This window comes from Electrophorus electricus, chromosome 15 (assembly GCF_013358815.1).
Source record: "Electrophorus electricus isolate fEleEle1 chromosome 15, fEleEle1.pri, whole genome shotgun sequence".
Lineage (NCBI taxonomy): Eukaryota > Metazoa > Chordata > Actinopteri > Gymnotiformes > Gymnotidae > Electrophorus > Electrophorus electricus.
The window spans coordinates 18,234,217-18,258,787 of record NC_049549.1 but is presented as its reverse complement, the minus strand read 5'-3'; the positions used below and the strand labels follow the sequence as shown (position 1 = coordinate 18,258,787).

General features: G+C 51.0%; 4 protein-coding genes across 11 annotated transcripts in view; 1 reads left to right on the top strand and 3 right to left on the bottom strand.

The window, feature by feature from the left end:
- On the bottom strand, positions 1-18,670 carry LOC113586518 (protein KIAA0100). Of its 6 annotated transcripts, none has more exons than XM_035534164.1 (41): positions 18,543-18,670; positions 17,853-17,987; positions 17,450-17,576; positions 14,529-14,578; positions 14,258-14,399; positions 14,048-14,166; positions 13,901-13,961; positions 13,538-13,730; positions 13,329-13,449; positions 13,135-13,253; positions 12,879-12,946; positions 12,631-12,767; positions 12,213-12,331; positions 11,666-11,853; positions 11,211-11,481; positions 10,912-11,120; positions 9,685-10,744; positions 9,328-9,519; positions 8,944-9,146; positions 8,694-8,812; positions 7,754-7,977; positions 7,476-7,666; positions 6,638-6,737; positions 6,336-6,535; positions 5,876-6,155; positions 5,426-5,583; positions 5,132-5,338; positions 4,935-5,034; positions 4,472-4,654; positions 4,233-4,354; positions 3,990-4,145; positions 3,800-3,921; positions 3,530-3,710; positions 3,104-3,190; positions 2,911-2,919; positions 2,508-2,618; positions 2,295-2,430; positions 2,044-2,165; positions 1,810-1,911; positions 1,582-1,716; positions 1-1,243 (listed from the first exon to the last, which is right to left on the bottom strand). In XM_035534164.1, exons 2-41 carry the CDS (start codon positions 17,915-17,917, stop codon positions 1,061-1,063), a joined length of 6,672 nt encoding a protein of 2,223 aa, XP_035390057.1. In that variant the 5' UTR covers positions 17,918-17,987; positions 18,543-18,670; the 3' UTR covers positions 1-1,060. The 6 variants fall into 6 exon arrangements, with proteins under 6 accessions (XP_035390057.1, XP_035390062.1, XP_035390058.1 ...); XM_035534165.1 differs by having other exon boundaries at positions 1,061-1,243; positions 18,539-18,670; XM_035534168.1 differs by having other exon boundaries at positions 1,061-1,243; positions 13,538-13,727.
- Positions 18,671-19,047: 377 nt separating this feature from the next.
- glod4 (glyoxalase domain containing 4) lies at positions 19,048-21,818 on the bottom strand. Its single transcript, XM_027024702.2, has 9 exons — positions 21,716-21,818; positions 21,558-21,607; positions 21,083-21,203; positions 20,274-20,418; positions 20,025-20,161; positions 19,779-19,865; positions 19,559-19,672; positions 19,383-19,469; positions 19,048-19,308 (listed from the first exon to the last, which is right to left on the bottom strand). Exons 1-9 carry the CDS (start codon positions 21,803-21,805, stop codon positions 19,243-19,245), a joined length of 897 nt encoding a protein of 298 aa, XP_026880503.2. The 5' UTR covers positions 21,806-21,818; the 3' UTR covers positions 19,048-19,242.
- A 264-nt stretch (positions 21,819-22,082) lies between these two features.
- On the top strand, positions 22,083-23,793 carry mrm3a (mitochondrial rRNA methyltransferase 3a). The gene is made up of 4 exons (XM_027024701.2): positions 22,083-22,455; positions 22,544-22,788; positions 22,909-23,076; positions 23,150-23,793. Exons 1-4 carry the CDS (start codon positions 22,106-22,108, stop codon positions 23,677-23,679), a joined length of 1,293 nt encoding a protein of 430 aa, XP_026880502.2. The 5' UTR covers positions 22,083-22,105; the 3' UTR covers positions 23,680-23,793.
- Positions 23,794-23,923: 130 nt separating this feature from the next.
- The window catches only part of nxn (nucleoredoxin), a 33,081-nt gene continuing 32,433 nt past the window's right edge, over positions 23,924-24,571 (bottom strand). For all 3 annotated transcript variants that reach the window (XM_027024698.2, XM_027024699.2, XM_027024700.2), the window contains one exon: positions 23,924-24,571. This exon is cut by the window's right edge and continues 229 nt beyond it. The gene's annotated coding sequence lies outside the window, so the exon portion shown is untranslated.

The window sequence follows — 24,571 nt, the reverse complement described above, 5'->3', positions numbered from 1 at the left end:
TTTGTTGAGGCTTTGTCTTTTAATTCTGAAAATTAAATTACAAAGCATGATGACATACTCTAGTCAAATAAAAAAAGAAATAAACAAACCAAAAACAGCTACTGCTCTGATAGAAAAGATCTCCCTTAATATTGAAGCTGAAAAAAGTGACATGTTTTGATGCTTCTCTTCTGATCTCTGAAAACAAAACTGTGCAGCACCTGACATGAAACTGAAATGACACTAAACAAGAAACATACTACAAAACACTCAAAACACACTAAAAAGTGCCATAGTGTTAAAACTAGTGTTCCCTAGAAAACAAAACAACAAAAAACACTCCCCATCAAGATCGATGTCAACACAATCACCATAGGTCTGATATTCAGTCTGATATTCTTCTAGGTATTGCACAAATATGTCATTAGTACAGTAAATCTGAGGCCACACACTCTATAGTACACACCTGTTACTAGTTTGCGATCTTAGTTATTAAGCAAATTTCTTAAGGGCGTTTTCAGTTCAGGGGTCATGACAGTAGGCAAGCCAATATTAACGAGGTTCAATACCGCATACAAAACACCTCTCTGGAGGGAAACTTCTCTCTCACCCCTTTTGGTTCATCATGTGTCTCCTCCAAAGTGCGTAGAAATGTGTGTACAAGACCTCACCGTTAGATTTCAGCAAGTCTCCTAAGCTCTCCTCCTAAGAGGAGAGATGGTAGCTGTCATTAATAGTCTGTGGTGCAGTTAGATAATTAACTGGTGAACTGGTGCCCTCCCAAGATCCGGAGGGTCATGTGACGGTTATTCCAGGTCCATGTGGAGTGCACAGAAGTACAGTGGGAATCAGGCAGAACACAAATGCTAGAAAACGTCAGCAGTGTGTGAGAATGTAATGTGCATTTATATATACGCTGCCCCGGTCGTGGAGACTGGTGTGGCATCGTCCTTGACTGATTTTGTGATGAAGGGGAACTGGGCTCCTGCTGGGGTCGAACCAGAGTCAGCACGCCCTTCCAAAGGCACGTCTGGTGAAGAGGAGAGGTGTCAGAGTTCCCGCGTCCTGATCGGTGGGACACTCACTTGCGGCGGCTGAAGATGTTCTTCTTGCTGGATGTCCTGTCGGTTGCGCTGACGCCGAGCATCCGCGCCTTCTCATCTTCTGCCTGCTGCTGCAGGAGGAAGTCGATCTTCCCCTCCACCACTCGGCTACGTGTGTCCGCCGCTGAGGCTGGCTTCAGACGTAGCTTCTCCTTTATCATCTGCCCACGAAGAGTCAAATCAGTGAGAGTCAAATCAGTGAAGAGAAAATATCAACAAAGAGTCAAAGCAGCAAGAGTCAAATCAAATCAGTGAGAATCAAATCAGTGACTGAGAAGGGCTTCTGACACCTGCCTGTCCATTTGACATTTTTATCCTGAGAGCGCTGAACAGTGTGTTCATGTTACACAAATGATGTTCTAGAACACATCAATGATGTGTATTACATCCTGATCCAACTCATCAGGACTCCAACCTCACAACGTAGGAAAAACGACGAGGACCACAAGTGTCACGTTACAATCCAGGCAAAGGCCTCGGTTACCAGGAAGGAGGTTACCTGGGCGACCAGGGCTTTGCGGCTGTCCCTCTTCACTGCCATGGCGAAATCCAGCCATGTCCAGGTGTTGTTGTGATACTCCAGGCAGGGCAGCACCAGGTTCAGGTCCCTCCAGTCCACGCTGTTCTTCTCGCCCTTGGCAGTGACGCAGCAGACACCAGGGGGCAGAGGTTAGCCACTGAACTGCAGCGCAGAGGACCTTTACAGGGGCTGCAGGGCAGAGCTCACCTTGTAGCTGACGCACAGAGGAACCTGAGGGATCTTGATGTAGATGAAGGAGTTGTTCATGGCTGCTCTCTCCTTCATCTTGTCAATGTCGTCCACGGGGTGCTGGACAGAAACCAGAACACTTGTCACGTGTGTGTCGTGTGTGTGTGGTTCAGCACCTTGGGTGTCGTGTGTGTGTGTGTGTGTGTGTGTGTGTGTGTGTGTGTGTGTGTGTGGGGGGGGGGGGTTCAGTACCTCTGGTGTCTTACGGAATGACCTCCTGACTCCAGCCGTGCGGTTTATCCCCTGCATGACTCCTTTGCTGGGTCCTAGTGCCCCAATGGAGTCCTCCGACACCTGCCTTGGCTTCACCACACCTGATCCCATGGCAATCGCCATGACGACATACAGAAAATCCAGCACACAGGTGTGTGTGTGTGTGTGTGTGTCAGGATATCTCAAGTGAAACTTTCCATCAGCTAATTCTAACATCAGTGGAGGCAAACCTGTAGTGACCAATCGGAACTTGTCCTCTTCATCCCCGACCTCCTCCTCCTCCACGTTTCTCCCAGGGAAGAAAAATCCCATCATTCTCTTGAAGAACTGGTACATGAGCTGAATGGTGAGCGGCACCACGTTGACCTGCAATCCCAGCAGCCAGCACATATAATCCCAACTCACTCCTCCGACGGGACAGACTCCAATTATGTCCACATTACCTCAAAATGCTCTTTGACGGAAATCCCGCCCACAGGGGGCCGGACTTTGCTGAAGATGCGTAGGGCGAGCTGTCGTCCTGATTGGCAGGGGCTCTGGGGACGCAACACCACCTACAGCATAAGAATGTCAGTGAGAAGACTGGTCTCAGGTGGTGTGCCGTGCTAAGGCATGGATTATGGGCATGTCCTGCAGTGATTCATGACACTCATGTAAACACAGAATACACTGCTCTGATGTTCAGAATTAAAAGAGAACACGAGGATGGTGGTGTGGCCAAAAGCTGTAGATGAGCGGATGATAAACTCAACAACGGCGCTGATGATGATGATAGCAACAGAAGAGACTCCAGGATACAACAATGAAAGGCAAAATGCTGAGATTAACCCCGCCCACCATACGTACCCTCACATGCTGCGTAAGAGAAACCAAGCACACCAGTTAAGACAACACAAACCCAGATCTCATGTTGCAAGGCTGCGTATGCAAGTTACATCTGTAAATGTTCTAACCTCCTGGAAGCTCATCACCTTTATCTGTATCACCACTAGGTGGTGCTCTGTTCTTTAAGGAGCCGGTAAGGGAAAGTGTGCGGTACCTTGTAGGCGGCGTTGGGAAGTAGGTTGTTCATGGTGAACCAGCCCAGCTCCAACAGGTGCTCTGCCGTGTCATCTGACTTGTTCAGCTGTGGGGGAAGATGTGGCTCTTTGAATATGGAAACTCACTCAATCCAAGACTGTGTGTGTGTGTGTGTGTGTGTGTGTGTGTGTGTGTGTGTACACACACACACACACACACACACACACACACACACACACACACACACACACACACACACGCGAGTCACCCAGGATCCTGGAGTAGAAAAGTTGGACCACCCAGACTCTCTCCAGGTGCCCCCCAGGCGTCTGCACGTCCATGCGCCAGTCAGTCCGGCTGCCCCCCAGCTGTCTGTCCGTCCATGCGTCAGTCAGTCTAGGTGCCCACAAGACGTCGGCCTGTCCGCGCGTGCCCTAGGCCTCACCTTGCTGTACATGAACCTCTGCAGCTCCAATTCGGCAATGCCCAGCTGCCCGTCCTCCTCTGTGAGGCACCAGCGCGCCTGGGCAAAGTATACCTCCGTGCGCCGCACCACACTCACGTCTTCCGGAGGCTTCCGCAGCTCCATCTTGTTGGCACGCTGGAGCTGGAAGTCCTTAAAACATCTGGAAAACGAGGACCAAACCACATGAGCTTGACTGCACACACCAGCTGACAGGACGTCAGGATGACAGGTCAGTTGTTCCTGACGTGCCTGATGAGGATGTTCAGCTCCTCGCTCTTCATCTGCAGGTCCGTCTTCTCCTGGTTCAGCTGGTTCTGCAGACGCAGGTTGATCTCCGATTGCTCGTCTCCTCTCAGCTCATCCGGCTGGGCCTGCGGGGAGACGCAGCGTGAGCGAGACAAGATGCACTCCGACACAGACCTGCAGCTGGGACACTGACCCTGATGTTGGAGTAGATCTGCCTCTCTAGGTGCCGGATCTGAGCCACGTGCTGGCGCACCGCCTCCTGCAGGTGGAGGATGCTACTGCGCTGCTCCTCCGGGTTGCTGGAGATCTCCAGCTGAAAGCGCACGCGCTGCTTCTTCTCGCTGTGTTCCTGCAGGGGGCGACAGCGAGACTCAGAAGGCCCGCCTCTCTCTCTCCCAGCCCCCACCCATCCGGATCTACGGCTGAAGGCGGCAACCTTTCTCCTTGGCTCCACGTGCAGAAGGAGGTTGTTCACGATGTCCAGGATCATGGCGTACTGCACCGGGTTAGTGGAGATCTCCAGCTCATTATGGATCAGAGTGAAGGTGTCCACCGCACCTAGGACAAAGATCACCAGAGAGGAGTTTTTTGAGGGACTAAGATGGTCAGGGAAGAGTTTTTTGAGGGCCTCAGAGCCTCCACCATGCCACATTTCCGAGCCACAATCCATCCTACCCGCCTGCTTTTTGAGAAGATCCTCCTTCTCGTGGTGGTCTCGTATTTCCGGCGGTTTGATCTGGGTGGCCAGCTCAGGGTCGATATCGTAGCTGTAGCCAATGTAGTACATGCGGCAACTGCAGCGCGAGATGATTCTCTGGACCTGCTGCGTCTCCTGAACCTGTGAGGGCTGGTTCCAGTCTGGAGAATCACACAGGAGAATCACGCACAGTCCTGCAGCCCTGCGTCAACGGCCAACACGCAAGTCAAACCTCAGACAGCAGCTGGGAGCAGCAGGGTTTATGCAACAGTGCTTTTATGACAAGCTGACGGTGAGACAGGTGACCATATCGTTGCCAAGTATGGCTTTTCCAAACCATGGTCCAAATATCCAGTATGAACTGGCAACCATCTTTCCTATTTAAATTATATTTAGTGTTTCAAATTCTTGGTACGTTTATACAGGTGGTGCTGCGTGTACCTGTGGTGGTGCTAACCATGCCGCCCACTGCCTGACCGCTCTCCATCAGCTCCTGGACAGAGTCCAGGTTACGCTGCCTGTGCTCCTCTATGCTCTTCACCTGCAGGTTGGCGAGAGGGACACGCCCACAGGTCACGGCTAGCGTGACCTCATACACACCTGCTGTGTGAACAGTGACCCCAGGTGACCCCACTCACCTCCAGCCATAGCTGGCCATCCTCCTGTTCTGAGGGGTTGGGCTCCATGGTGGCAAAGTACTGCATGCAGTCCAGCGAGCAGGTCCAGGTGGTCTTCTGCTTGAGTGTGTCGCTGTACCAGGCTGGGAGGTGTTCACACTGCAGCAGCTGGGCCTTGGCAGCAGACACCAACACACACCCTGCCGTCTCTGTGCCTCTCAGCATCATCTAAACGCACACACACACACACCAGAGTTGAGGGGCAGTGCCATGCCTCCACGTGAGGCAGGAGGGCGAGGAGACCTGCCCGCTCACCTGACAATTGACCAGCTCGATGCACCAGTTGCGGTTGTAGACGTCGTCCGTCTGGCAGGCTGCGATTCCACACAGCTGGTCGCTCACACCGGCGTCGTCCTCAGTAAACACCACGAACCTGTCTGTCTCCTCGATCAGCTTCTGAAGCATAGACGTGCCTGGAAAATGCCAGAACACCACCACCACTAATAACAACAACAGTAATACATCAACTACTACTACTACTAATAATAATAATACAGCAGCAACATTAATACTACCAATAATAAAAATAATACTAAGAATAACAACAACAGGGACAATAATAATAATACTAATATTAACAACAACACTACTACTAATGTTTTCATTTCTGAAGCCCTTTCTCAAACTCATAAGGGCACAGAGACAGGAGACGCGATCGGCGGTGTGGAAAAAGGCCGTGTCGCGGTGTTGGGGTCAGAACTGCACCTTCATTCTGGCTCTTCTCTGCGCGGTGCGGGGTGGGGGTGCTGCTGGGGATGTAGGTGGAGGCGGAGCGCTTCAGCTTCTTGACCTGCAGCTGTGTGTCGATGCGCAGCCCCTTCAGAGCCTCGGTGGACAGGTTCCTCTTCAGCACCGACGCCTTCTTGTAGCCGTCGTACAGGCCGAAGGCGATGTTCCGGTTGGTGGCGGTCCAGGAGGCTCGCAGGTCCACCAGGCACAGACGGTGTGTGTACGACGCGTTACTCTCGTCTTTCACGTTCACCTCCTGGATGAAGAAGGACGCAAGAAAGAAAGAAAAAAGAAATACACACAACCCGGCCTGTGATTTTTCATCCCTGTTCATTGAAGAAAAACGACGTCTTCTAAGGTTCCCTGTGGTGATGTGAATTAAACGAGACGGTAAAGTGGTGTGGGACTCTGTGGGAGGACACGGGGGATGTCTCACCTCCTCAACACGGTTGCTCTGTCTCTGATAGCTGAGTGAGGACAGGCTGAGTAGGTGTGTCTTCTTCACCTGGGCATTGATTGGCTGGTCCGCCGTCTCGTCTGAGGTCGAGGACATCAGGTACACAGTGACCAGAGACAACTCACTCATCATCTGGGTCACGTTCCACTCTGAGATCAGCCTCCGCATTACCGTGCCCGCTATGACACCACACACACACACACACCCTTCACCCACTGTTTTCAGTATGTAAACCTGTGTGTGTGTGTGTGTGTGTGTGTGTGTGTGATGTTCACACCTACCCTGTGGGATGAGTCTCTGTGCTCCTCTTGTGAAGATATGACCCTTACTACACTCCAGCTGGACACCCCTCTGCTGAGCAAACGATGCCCAGTAGTGAACCTGTACGTACGTACACACACACACACAGTAATGCATCACAGAATAAAACAACCAGTAGTGAACAAACCTGTGTGTGTGTGTGTGTGTGTGTGTGCACGTGAGAGCTGTAGCTGGGGGAACTCTGCCGTGTAGGACGTGTGTGTGTGTGTGAGACCTGTAGCTGAGGGAACTCTGCCGTGTAGGACGTGTGTGTGTGTGTGTGTGTGTGTGAGACCTGTAGCTGAGGGAACTCTGCCGTGTAGGACGTGTGTGTGTGTGTGTGTGTGTGTGAGACCTGTAGCTGAGGGAACTCTGCCGTGTAGGACGTGTGTGTGTGTGTGTGTGTGTGTGAGACCTGTAGCTGAGGGAACTCTGCCGTGTAGGACGTGTGTGTGTGTGTGTGTGTGTGAGACCTGTAGCTGAGGGAACTCTGCCGTGTAGGACGTGTGTGTGTGTGTGTGTGTGTGTGAGACCTGTAGCTGAGGGAACTCTGCCGTGTAGGACGTGTGTGTGTGTGTGTGTGTGTGTGAGACCTGTAGCTGAGGGAACTCTGCCGTGTAGGACGTGTGTGTGTGTGTGTGTGTGTGAGACCTGTAGCTGAGGGAACTCTGCCGTGTAGGACGTGTGTGTGTGTGTGTGTGTGTGAGACCTGTAGCTGAGGGAACTCTGCCGTGTAGGACGTGTGTGTGTGTGTGTGTGTGAGACCTGTAGCTGAGGGAACTCTGCCGTGTAGGACGTGTGTGTGTGTGTGTGTGAGACCTGTAGCTGAGGGAACTCTGCCGTGTAGGACATCTGTTTGTAGTGCTGGCTGAGTTTTTTGCGGGAGGGCCGGAGGCTGTGGAACAGTTTCCCCCTGCAGATGGGCCGCGACACACTGGTCCAGGTGGCCCAGAAGTTCTGCATCCAACGCAGCGTACTGCTGTAGAGCAGGATCCGGGGCTGGGCGGGCCCTGTGGACATAGCCCCAGCAGGGTCAGGACACCACCCGCAGAGTCGCGGCCACGCCCACCCACCTCAAGGCCCAACCCTCTTCTGACCTGTGCCGTGGTGCTGGTCGAGCTCCATGGTGATGGACAGGTTGAGGTTCTCCGAGCGGAAGGCCCGGTAGGAGTCATGGGGCTGACCCGAGGTGAACTCGGCCACATTCTCCGCACAGCAAAGCAGCACGGCGTGGTGGTCGTGCGGGTTGCCATGACAGAGCCACTGGAGGTCAAGTGTCATACACAGGTTGGGAAGGTGTAGGAAGCAGATATCGTCATACCTGGGACAGGGGTGAGAGGTCAAAGGTTTCTGAAGGAATCGTGAACTACATGGTGTTCATTTTTCCATCATGGGTAACTATGGTGTTCGTTAGAGATGGCACAAGACCAGGTTTCCTGGTACTGTTCTGATACAATATTTTTTGAACATTGCCCGATACTGATACCGATCCAATTTATTTTTTGTTCCGTTAAAAATCTGTAGTTTAGTTGAGTTGGGGGAGTGCTTTGTGAGAGATTAATTATACATATTATATATGCTTTCTCAGACATCATACATGGATGAGACGGATAAAAATAAATAAAATTATTAAAAAAAAAAACAACCTTTTCCCTTCTACTGTGTTCGTCTTACTGAGGTGATCTTTACTGCCTTGGTCATCACGGCCTGATGTGCACACACTGTGCCCAACCTCAGCACACTTGTGTGAGAGCACAGATATTTAGACATGCATGTTACAACTCTACAGCTAAACTCCAAAGCAGTGTGTAAACGCTCCTCAGACTAGCCCAGTCATGTGACCTGCTCAGACCAACCGGGCTGCTATCCCCCGGCATGCCGTAAAGCGCATGTGCTGTTCTCAGGTTTGTCAGGGTATCGGACCGGTTTCCTTAAAAACATCTTTCCCGGTATCCGCTCCATGTTTGGTGATGCGCGGTGCACGATCTGTGCCATCACTAAGTGTCCATTAAGGAAAGAGTCCAAGGCATTCCGTACTTGGAGGCAGTCCTGACGTTGACGTCCAGGTCCCCCTGAAACACGAACTGGCCAGGGTTCCACTGGAATCTGAGCGTACTCCATTCCCAGTGCATATTTTCCGTGGTGTTGTAAGGGTCCTGTGGAGATGCAGACGTTATGTCAAAGCCACACACAGATCCTGTCCCAAGACCATCAGAACGTTCCAACTACAACACCACCACCTGGTACGGCACCACTCGACAGCTGTTGCTAAGAGACAAGGGAGTACCTCAGTGGCCAGCTGGTGCAGGTTGGCCTGCTCGATGTCCATGTGCCAGTGTCCGTGAAGAAGCAGTCTGCTTTTATCCCACCAGGTCAGCAGGGGGGAGGGGTCTGCAGTGGGCTTGGTGAGTAAATCCACAGCCTGGCCAATCAGAGTCCAGGCAGGGTCCCAGCACGGCCCCCACACAATAGTGTAGAGAGAGATTTTGGCTACAAAAAATGCACACACACAGAAGTGAAGAAACTCCACTTCGTGATTCAGGATTTACAATTCACTTTGTCATTCGGCCACACATGAAGGGGCCTAGTACAACGCGATAACGCTGAGCACAGACAGACAGATGCAGACAGACAGTCAAACTGAAGGAGGTTTTGAGTGTATTTGACTCACAGCTGACGTCGTAGTAGAACTTGAGATGGGGCACGTTGCGGTAGACGGTCACGTTTCCCCACGGCTCACCCAGCTGGACAACCTCCCTGCGTCGTCCACGCTGCTGGCCGTCCTGCTCCGTGGCTATGAGACGCCCGGACAGCTCCCAGTCCCTGATTTCAAACAGGTAGCGGGGGTAGTCCCTGATCCTCACTACGACACAAAGGGGACAGAACAAACCCGGCAGACTGAGACAGCACGGAGGGGAAAACAAATGGCACACAGCGCGACAGCCAGCGGTCAGAGCCGACATCACCCACGGTGCGACGGAGATGACACCACCCCACCCCACCACGGCGTGACGGAGATTGTCCTCACCCAGAAAGGCGGTGAGCTTGAAGGAGACGGCTCGGGCCCACTGCACCACCAGGGGCAGGCCGTCTCTGGGGAAGGGGCTGATGGCGTCCACCTGCCCCAGCAGCTGGCGCACGCGCTCAGGCCCGTGCAGTGACGGGTCAGCCAGCGCCAGCAGCTCCAGCTGGGTGACGCTCCAGGCCAGCAGGGTCTTCCGCATGGGCGTGCTGGCGTATAGCCGCTGCGAGCGCTGGATGTAGATCTCAATGTGCTTGCGCTCCAGCGAGGAGTACAGTTCCTCGATCTTGCGCGCGGGCAACAGCTCGCCATGCTGCTTGCGCAGCTCGGCCACGCGGCGGTCCAGCAGCCGGAGACGCTTGGTGCTCTCTTTACTCTCGTCCTTCATCAGCTCGTAGTTGTCACGCAGCTTGATCTCGAAGACGTCATCCAGGAAGACGAAGGAGAAGGTGCCCACGCGCACCAGCAGGTCCGGCGGCAGGTGGCCGGGGCCGGACGGGGCCTCGGGGTCCGGCGGCGCGGGGGCCGCGTGTAGGTCCTTCAGCCACTTCTGCACGCTGATGGCCCTGTCAAAGGTGGCGGAGAAGTCGTAACGGTAGGGGAACTCCATGGCCAGGCTGGGGAAGGAGCACAGCCAGGCGCGGTTGGTGCGGGCGTAGAGCGACGGGTCGCGGACGCGGTGAGGGCGCAGCTCCTCCGCCTCGTCCAGCAGACGCACCTCCGGCTCGCCCAACGTGAAGATGTCGTTGCCATCGAAGTTGAGCACCAGGCGAGGGGATCTGGCATGCGTGATCCCCGGCCGGCGGGACACAGACAGGCCGTCAGCACGCGCCGCTATGAAGTTCTGCTCTGCCACATACGCTGTGAGCTGGGTGTGCGCCAGTTCCACGCGCACCTCTAGGCTTCCTGCAGGGGGCGCCGGGCAGGCCGGGGTGGCGGGTTTCCCTTTCACACCCAGCGCTGCAGAGACAGTGTTCCAGCAGCTCCTGGTCTCACACACGTGCTGATACAGACACATGTGGTCGGACGGTGTCCAGCGCAGAGCTAGCGAGTGTTCACTCTGTACCTGTGCACATGGATGACGAGATGAACCACAATAAATAATCAGACTTTTGAGTTCTGTCTCCACTCTAATGTTCACCAGTGTTATTCATAACTGAACCAAATACTACACTGAACTACCGTAGGGTGTGTTAGGGTTGTGTAAACTGTTAAGGTGTGTGTGTCAGGCACCTCCAGGAGAGTGTCTGTGCTGCTGTGGTAAACCAGGCTGAGTGTGTTGAGCCTGAGCAGGGCGTCTGAGGTCATCTCTGCAGGGCCGCAGGGCTCCGTGCTCTCGCTCAGAGACGGGAGCACAGCCAGAGACACGCCCCTCACCGAGAGCCTCGCGCCTTCGGCCAAGCTGTGGGCCGCGACTGCGTCCACCCGCAGCGCCACGGCACCTGCTCCGCGGGACAGACGGGACAGAGTCAGAGAGGCAGCAGACAGCCAAACATCCACGAGGTGAGAGAGCTTCACCAGCACACACCCACCTGCCACATCAGACAGGGTGAACACGTTGGCGTCCTTCAGGTCCAATTCCAGGGTGAAGGTGGGGGGTACAGATGCTGGTGTCTCCGAGCCAGTCGAAGGCCCGGCAGCGGACGTCTCTGGACTGCGGGCCAGCCGGAGCAGGGAAAGCAGTCGAGAGAGGCACAGGGTACACGTCTCAGAGACCTCCACCTGCAAACCCTGCACACGCACCTCCACACCCCCGCTCACCGTGGAGGTGGAGTCCACAGTCCGGACCAGACTGGAGCTGGCCTGTCAGAGCACACACACACACACGACACAGAAGCACTTCTTATAGCAGACTAAACCATAACAAACTATAATAAAAGACAGCAGTAATAAAAACTATAATAAGGACGTATCGTTGTTCTAATGTCTAAAGGAGATTTGTTCTTTATTTTTAATCTAAAGATGCAGCCGTGCACACGAGGTTCACCTGCAGGGCAACGGAGTCCAGGATGACGGCCTCTCCCCACACGTGTCTGCCTGGAGGATGGGGGGCCTGTTGGATGTGGGACCCCTGCCCCACCCGCCACCAGAGGTGGTCTAGGGACACAGAGGCTCGCCGGGTCACGTTCACACGCAGCTGAGCACCCTCTGCTGGTGCCATGCAGTGCTTCAGTTCTGAGGGACATACCACCTTTCGCTGTTACAGGGGAACCAAACAAGTACTGTACAGCGCATTACAGCACGTGGTTGTTAGCGCTCTGAAGTCTCCGGCCACGTCGATAAGCGCTGTGTATTTTCAAACACTGTGCAGAGAAGCAAACCCAGCCTGCTGTAATCAACAGCATTTGGTTAATATGTCTCACACACACACACACACGTTTGTCATTGTTTCAACAGTCTTATCTGTCTGTGCTGGGTTGGGTTTGTGTGAACACTGAGTCAACACCTCAACCACCCAGGCCTTGTTTAACACCAACAACATTTCAAAGCTAGGCACACGTAGCGGGGCATCTTCCATAGCAATGTATGTGTACCTGCGTCCACAGCGATGAAGCCCAGAGCAAAGGGTGGCGTGTCCCCCAGCTGGACAGACACGTTAACGTTGGACACAGAGGAGCTGAGCCGCACAGACCCCTCCAAGACAGGAAGTCTCCTGAAGGACAAGGAGGTGCTCACGTAACAGGATTAATTAAACGAACCCTAGATTAATTTACCCGTAACCCTAGTTTAATTTCGCCATAACAATAGATTAATTTACCCGTAACCCTAGTTTAATTTAGCCATAACAATAGATTAATTTACCCGTAACCCTAGTTTAATTTAGCCATAACAATAGATTAATTTACCCATAACCCTAGATTAATTTCATGTTCTAAAATTACAAAGTTAGAAGTTACACTATAACTTGTTCAAATCTGTCTAACATACTGAGTAGGCTACTGAACCTTGTACCTTTTTCTGTGATGGGGCTTCCTGTGAGTGAGCTGTTGCCACGGGAACAGGTCCAGCCAATGAGAGAACTCCTGTTGTCGGTAGTGCACGATACAGGTGCTGATGGTGACTGTACCACAGGTGTCCTCAGAGCTCACCTGCAGAGCCGGAAAGATCATAAGCAGGTGTGTAAGCAGGCCAGTCCATGGAGACTAGTGTTGGGCACTACAGTGTGTGTGTGTGTGTGGGGGGGGTGTAGGGTCACTTGCCTGGAGCTGAGTTTTAAAGGTGTTGAGACAGATGATTCTCTGTCTGCTCTGAGAGAGAAGTAGTCCATCTGGAAAAGAGAGTGAGAGGGAGGGAGAGCAAACACCACTCAAAAAGACAAAAAGAAACAGAAGAACACAGATCAGATGGCTGTTTGTGTGTGAGTGTGTGTATGAGTGCCTGTGTGTTTGCAGGACTGCAAGTGTAAGAGTGTATGTGTGTGTGTACGCGTGCGTGCGTGTCCTGAGCAGTGCTCACCCTCCAGCAGGATCTCCAGGCAGCTGTGAGGGCAGCTGACCTTCCCCTCCTCCTCCTCCTCCTCCTCCTCCTCCTGTTTGTATCCCACCTTCAGACACTTCAGGGTCCAGTTGAGGTGCCTTCAAGCAGAACGTGTCTGAGCCACACAGCAGATGTGAGGGGATGAATGTGCTCCTCCAGGTCGGGGCTCTTACCGTTTCTGGCTGTGCATGGACAGTGTGATGTTGGTGTTCTCAAACTCCACGCTGACCTGCTGCGGCGCCATCTGCTGGAGCTTCTCCACTACTTCCATCTGGTTGCTCTCGTCTGCATGTTCTGGGACATCAGAAGATAAGGACCTTCACTCACTCCGCCACATGTACGCGCCACAAGGCATGCGGGGCAGGCCCAGATGCGTCCTGACCTGTGGGGGCGGGGCAGGTGTCCGGCCGAGATGCCGCCCCCGGGGGCTTTACGTTAGAGTGAAACAAGCCCTCGTGCAGCTCGGCCAGCAGTGTCCTGACGCTGAGAGACAGCCGTCCCAGGCGCAGGTCCTGCAAACTCACGTCTCCACTCACAGCCAGGCCCAGAGACACCTCTGCCAGACACGTGTCCTGCTGATCAGAGGACCAAAATCTGCTCAAGAATGAAGATGCATCCAAGGACACATACAGTCAACAGGACCACGGATGCCGTGTTTTTAAGAAATATCGGCTTTAAAAAGGCTGATTTGTAAAACACAAACACCTCAGTGCAGGAGAGTTCCTCACTAATGACGCGTACATACCAGTCTGCTGCTCCTTAACACTTTACTGCTGAGCTGGCTCACCGAAAACTCCCAGGATAACCTAAAATGACCACAACGTTAGTTTAGCAACCCCAGGCAGTGAGCCAGGGTGGGAAGGTGTGCGTGTGTGCACGTGTGGCACCTCACCTCTTGTTGTGGTGATGGAGCAGTAGTGTGATGGCAGAGCTGGCTATGTGCCACAGGGACTCAGGCAGCAGTGGGTTCAGAAACATCACGTTTACGGAGCCGACGTGGAGCGACACCAACTGCAGAGGGGAAAGATCGGATCAGCTCATGGGGGAGAGACTCCAACACCCAGAGGAGCGTCCCTACCTGGGAGAGGAGGAGCGTCCCTACCTGGGAGAGGAGGTACAGTGTGGTGGGGATGGTCGGAGCCTCACGTGCGCCCCCTCCGCGGCTGCCCATCCCCCGCTGCGGGAGAGGCTCCTGCAGGTCTAGCCGCACCCGCACCTCCCCCACACACAGTGCCAGGTACCTCCTGGAAAGAGACCAGCCACACACGGACATCGCAAATAAGACCCCACTCACACATCTCTGACGGCCTTCTGACACTTGTATAAACTAATATTTATCATCATATTTCTGATGGATTAATTTTAATACTTACGGAAAGTCCTGGTTCACCAATTTGCTTGAAATCCATATTTTGTCGATTTCCTGTAAGACAAACAAGTTAGCAGAATGTCATATCTGGCTAACAGTTACTGTGAAATGTTCAAGTGTTGAAATAGTAGGTAGGACCTGTGATTGACAGTCTTACAAGAGATGACATCACCTCCAAAACCAGTCCCAATACACACCCGGAAAAAAGGGCCCGAGTGCTGAGATGACCACCCGTAAAGAAACGACCCCAGTGTGTTTCTCTTCTGGCTGCTTTTCAAGCTGATCACAGAGCTCGTCATTATGTGTAACAAGCTTGTGGTAGAATTCAAATATTGTGCTGTGTACTAGGCTCTGCTCTGTACTGTGCTGTGTAGTGTGGTGTGTACTGTGCTGTGCTGTATAGTGTGGTATGTACTGTGCTGTACTCTGTGCTGTGCTGCGTAGTGTGTACTATGCTCTGCTCTTTGTAGTGTGGTGTGTACTGTGCTGTGCTGTATAGTGTGGTGTGTACTGTACTGTATAGTGTGGTGTGTACTGTACTGTGCTGTATAGTGTGGTGAGTACTGTGCTGTGTAGTGTGGTGTGTACTGTGCTGTACTCTGTGCTGTGTAGTATGGTGTGTACTGCTCTGTGCTGTACTCTGTGCTGTGTAGTATGGTGTGTACTGCTCTGTGCTCTGCTCTGTGCTGTACTCTGTGCTGTATAGTGTGTACTGTGCTGTGCTGTATAGTGTGGTGTGTACTGTGCTGTATAGTGTGGTGTGTACTGTGCTGTGCTGTATAGTGTGGTGTGTACTGTGCTGTACTCTGTGCTGTGCTGCGTAGTGTGTACTATGCTCTGCTCTGTGCTGTGTAGTGTGGTGTGTACTGTGCTGTGCTGTGTAGTGTGGTGTGTACTGTGCTGTGTAGTGTGGTGTGTACTGTGCTGTGTAGTGTGGTGTGTACTGTGCTGTGTAGTGTGGTGTGTACTGTGCAGTGTGGTGTGTACTGTGCTGTATAGTGTGATGTGTACTGTGCTCTGCTCTGTGCTGTACTCTGTGCTGTGTAGTGTGGTGTGTACTGTGCTGTACTCTGTGCTGTGTAGTATGGTGTGTACTGCTCTGTGCTCTGCTCTGTGCTGTACTCTGTGCTGTGTAGTATGGTGTGTACTGCTCTGTGCTCTGCTCTGTGCTGTACTCTGTGCTGTATAGTGTGTACTGTGCTGTGCTGTATAGTGTGGTGTGTACTGTGCTGTATAGTGTGGTGTGTACTGTGCTCTGCTCTGTGCTGTACTCTGTGCTGTGTAGTGTGGTGTGTACTGTGCTCTGCTCTGTGCTGTACTCTGTGCTGTATAGTGTGGTGTGTACTGTGCTGTGTAGTGTGGTGTGTACTGTGCTCTGCTCTGTGCTGTACTCTGTGCTGTGTAGTGTGGTGTGTACTGTGCTGTGCTGTATAGTGTGGTGTGTACTGTGCTCTGCTCTGTGCTGTACTCTGTGCTGTATAGTGTGGTGTGTACTGTGCTGTGCTGTATAGTGTGGTGTGTACTGTGCTCTGCTCTGTGCTGTACTCTGTGCTGTGCTAATCCTATACACTCCTGAGACCAAGTAGAGTGAAGGGAGAGGGCAGTGACAGTCTGGCTTCACACTGGGTCTTCCAGACAGTAAACATGTGCTCTGTAGTGCTATAGCATGGGAGCCTGAACATACACCACCTTCTCCTTCAGGGGGCAGTCTGGGTGCTTCACACACTCCACGTTCTTCATACATCCACCTGTCACCCAGGGTAACCCCCACGCCCATCACCTACCCTCACCCAGGGTAACCCCCACACCCGTCACCGCCCCTCACCCAGGGTAACCCCCACGCCCGTCACCACCCGTCACCCAGGGTAACCCAGACGCCCGTCACCGCCCCTCACCCAGGGTAACCCCCACGCCCATCACCTACCCTCACCCAGGATAACCCAGACACCCGTCACCGCCCCTCACCCAGGGTAACCCCCACGCCCGTCACCCAGGGTAACCCCCACGCCCGTCACCGCCCGTCACCCAGGGTAACCCCCACGCCCGTCACCGCCCGTCACCCAGGGTAACCCAGACGCCCGTCACCGCCCCTCACCCAGGGTAACCCCCACGCCCATCACCTACCCTCACCCAGGATAACCCAGACACCCGTCACCGCCCCCCACCCAGGGTAACCCCCACGCCCGTCACCCAGGGTAACCCCCACGCCCGTCACCGCGGGTAACCCAGACGCCCATCACCGCCCCTCACCCAGGGTAACCCAGATGCCCGTCACCGCCCCTCACCCAGCGTAACCCCCACGCCCGTCACCCAGGGTAACCCCCACGCCCGTCACGGCCGTCACCCAGGGTAACCCCCACGCCCGTCACCGCCCCTCTGGCCCAGCAGCCAAAACACACATTTACCCCCCTGAGTGGTTTCTGCCACACAAGCCATAACTCTGAACCCATCTGAGTGACAGTGTAAACAAGGACTTTACAGAATAAAAGTCTCATTATCCAGGGTGGTCCATGCATCATCACATTATCCATTACCAAGCTCCAGACATATCTAACAGGATGACATTGGGAAGCAGCTAATGGAAATGAGCTAGTTCATTTCTGACTGATAAGTGATGAATGAAAAAATCCCACCAGATACAAGAATGTGGTCTGGGAATATTGATATCTGACGTCTCTAGCTGTAGTGACAAAATATAAGAACAAACATTTTCTATTAATTTAAGGAGTGACATTTCTGGCACCTGCTTGCTGCTTTTATATGAACTGGCAGACAGGTGCACTTATTTCTTCTGAAGTCAGAGACCACCCTTCTTCATGAAACATCCAGAACATTAAGGCTACAACGTTTTGACCTGTGTGACCTGTATGAGGAAGCCCTAATGTGTGTGTGGACACCTTGATGCCGTCCTTTAGTGTCACCCACCAGGGTATGTTGAGGCAAGAACTGGACGCTGATCCCATGCAGCGAAAAGAAGCCGACTGACTTGATTTTCAGCTCCGCATTCAGGGCAGTGTGGAAGACAAGGATGACTAACCTACAGCAAAGCCATCTGATGGACACCACAGACCGGAAAAAAGAAACATTTTAGGAGTTTTTAGATAGATTAGATTTCCTTTTGTGACATGTTGCTGTTTTTTTCTGGTGAAGGAGACAAATTTTGTATGTTTATTGAAATTTCAGTGCTTCCTACATGGCATGGCTGCTGTTGCAAAGTTAATCATTACATGATCATATGATCTGAAGTAAACGGGAGCGCGTGACAGACTATAACGGGAAAGCACGTTATGCACGGCGGTAATAACACCAGCGCTTGCACGGTCCTTACCTGAAGAGTAAGACGCACACAAATCCCACCAGAAACACCACCCCTGCTATCAAGAGTGGAATCATAGCGCCGCAGACGAAAACGGTTCATATCCTGCAAACATCACGCAGGAGACGCTCGCTGATGGCCGGGTGTCTGTCACACAGAGCACAAGTTCATTCATCCTCCACCACTACCTACACGACCAGACTGTTCCGCTCCTGCACGTACTGAACTTAGTGGCATCTAAAAGTATTCGACAGGTCTAGAAGCGACGTGGCTATATGCAAACATATGAATATAGAGTTAATCAACTCTCCCTAAGCTCCAGTGTGCAGCAGCTGCAGTTAAGGTTAACTAAGGTTAACCGCACCTGTCGACAGGTGCGTGGTGAAGCGAACCTGTCCAACGTTAGCCCGATACTTAACTATCTTGCTAATCAGATTAACGTTAATTCGATTAAACAGTCCAGTCACCTGACAGGCCCGCTCCCTTTTCACGGAGAGCTCTGACTTCATACCGCAATAAACAGATTTCTAAGTCAAACGAGCAGATGAGGCGCAGTACTAATGTTTTGTATAGCTAATGATAGCTAAGCTAACGTGTTTAACTCCTCAGCGACTTTGACAGCTTCCGGCTAACTGTTTCAGTTACGCTAAACGGAGCTAGCCAGACGGATAGCAAGAATATAGTTTTAAACGTTTTACCTACTTTCTAGCTGCTATATGTTCTTTCACCAATCAGTCTTTAATCCATAACTCATCCATTATGTGTGCTGCCCATGATTCAGGAGGACACGTAAACTCTAGCTGTGCTAGGACGCCTCTTCCGTTAGCCGCTCCGGGGAGGCGTGAAGGCACCAACCACAGGACACTTAAGGTCCAACAAGAGCCCACAGAACACACTTCAAAACAGCAGTCCCGACACTGAGCCACGCAGCGAAAACGAAACATTAAATAGTAAGTGTCGAGACTGAAGAAATGTATTTCATGTGTTCAACACGCTTTTTGCAAAAATAATGTATGGACTTTTACATCCTATCTTTCTGAATAATGCAAAACAATAGTATTCAACGTACATTTTAAAAAGGTATTTCTTTAGGTGATCATCGCGTTGCTAATACTTATTAACGCCTTTCTTCGTGGTTATTTCTACAGATTTCTGGCAGTATGAAAGTAGTCTATTCAGACACACCAATCAGACAATGGAGGTCAAGTATGGGACTGCTGAGGGGATTCTTACATATTTTAATGCAGTTGTATACACAATCAAAATAAGAGTTTAATCAAAATAGAGAGAAGAAAGAGTTTTTAAACATTGCAACAGAAAGTAAATATTGCAGCAATTTTCCCATTACAAACTGTGTAAAAGTTTGTGTAGAATCTGTTAAGGTTGCAATTTCTGAAAAACATTATGCTGACGCCTTCTGCTTGTTGTGTTTGGCAAACCATTCGTCACTCTTATCCGCAACCATGGCCTGTGAACAAAACAAACCTTTAAAACGGGGCCAGAACAACTTTCTGCAAAGCTGAATGTTTCCTAACACATTACCTTATCAAGCAGTTCATTTCCATTGGGGTCCAAGGTAGACAGCTGGCGAAACGCCTCATCACCTACAAAGCAGATCTCATGGCCGTCCTACGCAACATGAAGTGGACAGTCATTGAAGCTTGTAGTCCAAGTCTCACTCACCCCTACCCTTTGGTTTTGTGACCCCGGAGACTCACTGGGTCAGCCAGAATGACCACTTCCACGGTGGCCTTGCCAGGAGTGTCCAAGCTGACGAGTGGGGAGAGGATCTTTTGCTTCTCTTTTCTCATTAGGGCCTCAATATCAGGCAACTGGAAACAAGCACAAACAGGTAAACAGGATGGAGGCTGTGGTCTGGTCTACCTGATGACGGGTTACACTTCCAAGTTAAGGTAATATTTCAGCACAAAGTTCTACCTGCTCTCGTGGGCAAGAGAACGCAATCCTGCCAAACGCGGTTCCATGGTCTACAGGCGCACCAATGTCCTGAAGCTCCAGCTTACACTACAAACCAATACAGGCACAAAGACACATGAATGAAAATAAAACACTACCGAAAAGATGCCATTTTGACAACATATACGATCTCCAAACCCATAATGCAACACGATGGTTTTATCAGTGTTTGAGACGAAGCCCGGTGAGGGCTGTGTCCGCGCTGACCTGGCTCTTGCAAAATCCCATCAGCACACATCTCTTCTCCTCATTCATCTCCATAACGTTCATCCCCAACAGGGTGGACCAGTAATGGACAGAACGCTGCAGGTCAGACACAGCCAAGGATACCTTCTGGACCGGGTCTGGTCCCAAGTCGTAAAGCAAAAACAGAGAAACATTTGCAGTTAACGTAGTCGTTTTTGTACAGTACTCAGGCCATTATTCTTAGTCTTTTTCACATAGAACAACACGTACCACAGTCTGGCTGTTCTCGGTCGAGCAGGTAGAAGCGATATCCTCCAGGAGCTTCCGTTACATACAGAGACTCTGAAACCTCAGTAAGAGGCCAGCCCAGCCTCCTGGCCCTGCCTACAGCCTGGCTGGACTGCAAGGTCAGGCCCTGTGTAGATATAATGACTACATCATATATATTTTTATATATATAAATATATACACACACACACACACACACACACACACACACACACACGTATATAATAAAATATATATATATATATATATTTTATTATATACACACACACATATATTAAAAATTATATACATATATATATATATATATATATATATATATATATATATATATATATATATATATATATATATACACACATACACATATATAAAAAATTATACACACACATATATATATATATATATATTTATTTATTTAAAATTATATACACACATATGTGTGTATATAATATATATATATATATATATATATATATATATATATATATATATATATATATATATATACACACACACACAAATATAAATATATATATATTTTTAATTATATACACACATATATATATTAAAAATTATATACACACATATATTTTTAAATATATATTTAAAAAATTATATATATATTTTTTATTATATATACACACACACACACATATATATATATATTAAAAATTATATATACACACACACATACATATTATATAGCATTCGTTATCTTTTCTAACCACAAAATATCATTACTGATATGAAGTTATCACAGTTATAATAATGGCGCTAATTAGTCAATTTACCAAAAAGTCATTGCCGAGTCTGTATTCTCCCACTCCGTAATTATACGTCAGTTCCGCTGCAAAATGGTCATGCTCTGGTCCAAAACCCACCATCGTTTTACTCCATTTCCCATCATACGGTCTAGAGAGAGGAAAGCACACGTCACTACGCACCTTGCACTTTTAGTCACCTTAATTCTAATGTCACACTGGACCCTTACTGCACATAGTTTGGTAGTAATGAGCGAAAATAAACGTCACTTCCGAAAGTTAAGACTGAAACTGGTGAAGATTCGCTATGATCCGCGTCTGGTGTACAGCTTCTGTAGGACAGTGGAGGGGAAAAGAGAGAACTAACTCTGCTTAACAGATGAGCTCAGTAAAATGAGCTTTAATGTGAGTGACAACTAGGAATCCCAGTGCTAGCAGGTAAATCTTGTTAAGGAGGCGAAACAGACCTGCATCCTAAAAGCTCCTAAAAACGCTGTGCACTCACCCATTGCAGGTTGCTTTGCAGCCCTCTTCAAATTCCTCGTGACGCAAAACCTGTGGTAATTACATTTTGGGCGTTTGGATTGTTTAGCAAAAAGAAATCTATCTACGCAAGCAGAACCGCAGAGCCAAGGTCCTCTCGGCAGCTCCATCCGAGCTTACCTTCCAGCCGAGGACATCCCTATAAAACTGGGCTGTTTTCCAGCGGTCTCCTACTTTGAAGACAAAGTGCAGCGGCCGTCTGCATGCCATCGCGCAGCTGGACTCGCGCAGCTGGACTCGGTCGGAGGGTTGGCGGCTGTCCGCTCGCGCTCTTCGCCGACTCGTCAGCCTGCTAATCAGTTGCTCTGCGCTCGACTACGTCCAAGTCATGCATGTTTTTCCTTCAATGCTTTACATTCAAGGAAATAGCTATACGCACATCACTAATGTACCAGAAAATACGGATGTTCAAGAGATGAATTAAAAGTGCAGAAACTAAGCAAAACGTTTGATGTCGCATTTAAGGACCTGCCTGGTGCAGCCCACGGGCTGTGACGTAAGAGCAGAAAGATGGCGGCGCTCATAGGCGGCGTGAAGATGGGACGGGGTTCGTTACTAAGGGCGACTACGGTGCTGCTCGAGACAGAAAGGTCCGTGCGAGCTCTTAGACGGAAGCCTGTGGCCGTCATACATCCCGACGGTAAACGCGAGACTCTTATCAAGTCAAACCTGACAGCTGACGAAACCAAACAGAAGCAAGAGAGAGGAAGACCACCTAAACGAAACGCCCTCGAGACAGGACGGACCGCCGGGACCTCGACCGACGATGAACGCACGCTCCCCGTCCGGACCCCCGGCGTGAAGGACCAAAGTGGCCACCTGAAGTTCGAAAAAGCACTTCCCGGAGACACGCGCCTGGCGTGAGTACCACATGCGCGCGAACAGTCGTAGTTCACGTGCGTGGTTTATTATGGCAATCCTGCGTTAACGGAGTCGGTCACGTTTCAGGAAGGTGGCGAGTGTCGCGCGCTCCCGGTCCTTCCGCGAGCAGCAGGGCCGAGTGCTGCTCGAGGGAAGACGTCTGATCTGCGACGCGCTGCGCGCGGGCGCTGCTCCTCAGATGCTGTTCTTCAGCAGAGTGGAGAAGCTCCGCGAGCTCCCGCTGCACGAGCTGCGCCACGCCACCCTCATCAAGGTCAAATTCGAAGACATAAAAATGTGGTCTGACCTGGTCTCTCCTCAGGGCGTCATAGGTGGGTCAGATAGCCCGGGCTGTGTGTGTGTGAACTCGGGTGTTGTCTTCATGAAAGGAGTTAAGATTTACATACATTAATTATAACAGACTTCTTTTTGTTTTAAACGCTCATCTGCAGCCATATTCTCGAAGCCAGATGCTTCCTGCCTCACGTTCCCCAGAGCCCTGCGTCAGCAGTCTGTCCCTTTATCTTTGATTTGTGACAACGTGCAGGATGCAGGGACCCTGGGGACTCTGCTCCGCTGTGCCGCCGCGGCTGGCTGCGACCGCGCCCTCCTCACCAAAGGTACCCCAGCACACGCTCAGTGGCCGAAACCCCACAGAAACCGCAACACAGCAGTTTCACTTCCTTCCCGCAGGCTGTGTTGATGCCTGGGAGCCTAAGGTACTCCGCGCTGCGATGGGGGCCCACTTCCACCTCCCCATCCTCGCCGACTTGGACTGGGACGACGTCGTCGGGCACTTACCGGAGCTGCTGACCATCCACGTGGTGGACAACAGCACCATGGCAATACGATGCATGGTCACCGGGGTCGTCCAGAAGGTGGGGGAGGCGGCTCTGGTGTGTGGCGGAACAAGCAACGAAGAACACGTAGAATCGACCTCAGAGGACGAGGAGCTGCCTCTCCGTCTGGAGCCGCAGGCGTACCACGAGAACTGGGCCCAGAGCAGCACGGCTCTGGTGGTCGCAGGAGACACTCACGGGCCGAGCTGGGAAGCGCTCCGACTGGTCGGGGAAACCGGAGGGCGTAAACTCTTCATCCCAACGGATCCCGGAGTGGACTGTCTGAACGCCGCTATGGCTGCGAGTATTCTGCTGTTTGAAGGGAGGAGACAGCTGTTGTCGGCTCAGAAAGCTCCGCGACGAGGACCGTCGGAGGTCCGCTGAGGAGAGTACCTCTCCCCCGTGGGGCTCGTTTAACACAGTTGGAAGCAGCTTTCTGTAACAGTTATTCTAGTAAAATACTTGATTACAATTCAAATATATACTTTATTAAGTCAACTCATGGGTTCTTTTGTTTGTTTTTCCACATTATCCATTGGTTGGAAAACAAAACATACAGGACTCGTGCTCTCCGCTTTTATGTTGCTTTAGCTGAGGTGTGGGTTAAAGAGCAGCGCAGAGGCAGGAGTGGGACAGGGGGATTTAATCACCAGGCCTCATCAGAAACAGTGAACGACAAACACTTTTAGCCTTCACATCTGACTGCTGCAGTACAGGGACCTTCACAGAAAATCCCCTTCCATGTGCTGTGAGATGGAAAATTATCAGTCGTAACTTTACATCAACTATCAACAAAACGTGAGGAAAACGTCCATTACCGGAGCGACACGTCAACTGGGTTAAAGGCTGCTAGACAGACAGACGCTGGGACTCGACACTTTCTCTAGAGAGATGTGTGTGTGTGTGTGTGTGTGTGGTCAGCAGCACCTGTAAGGAGATGAACGCCACATGAATGTGAAGTGTGTGTGTTCCAAAATACAGCTGCTCTTTTACTTTATTGTTCCTTAAAGCTATATAAAAAACCCAATAAACGTGTTCTGAATGAAATGCGAGTAATGCAGAGACCCGTGCAGGTCCACTGTAGCTGTGGGGTTACCTGCATTAGGACATTCTATGTATGAAATGACGACAAAAAAGCAACAGCATATGAACTTTAACCATCCAGGCTGCATATGCAAGGCACCACAGGAGAGGAGACTCCGGCTAGAGGTGGAGTCAGCTGGTCGGTTTAAAAAAAGGGGAAAATGTCAGTACAAAGTGAGGCTTCTTAAAGTCT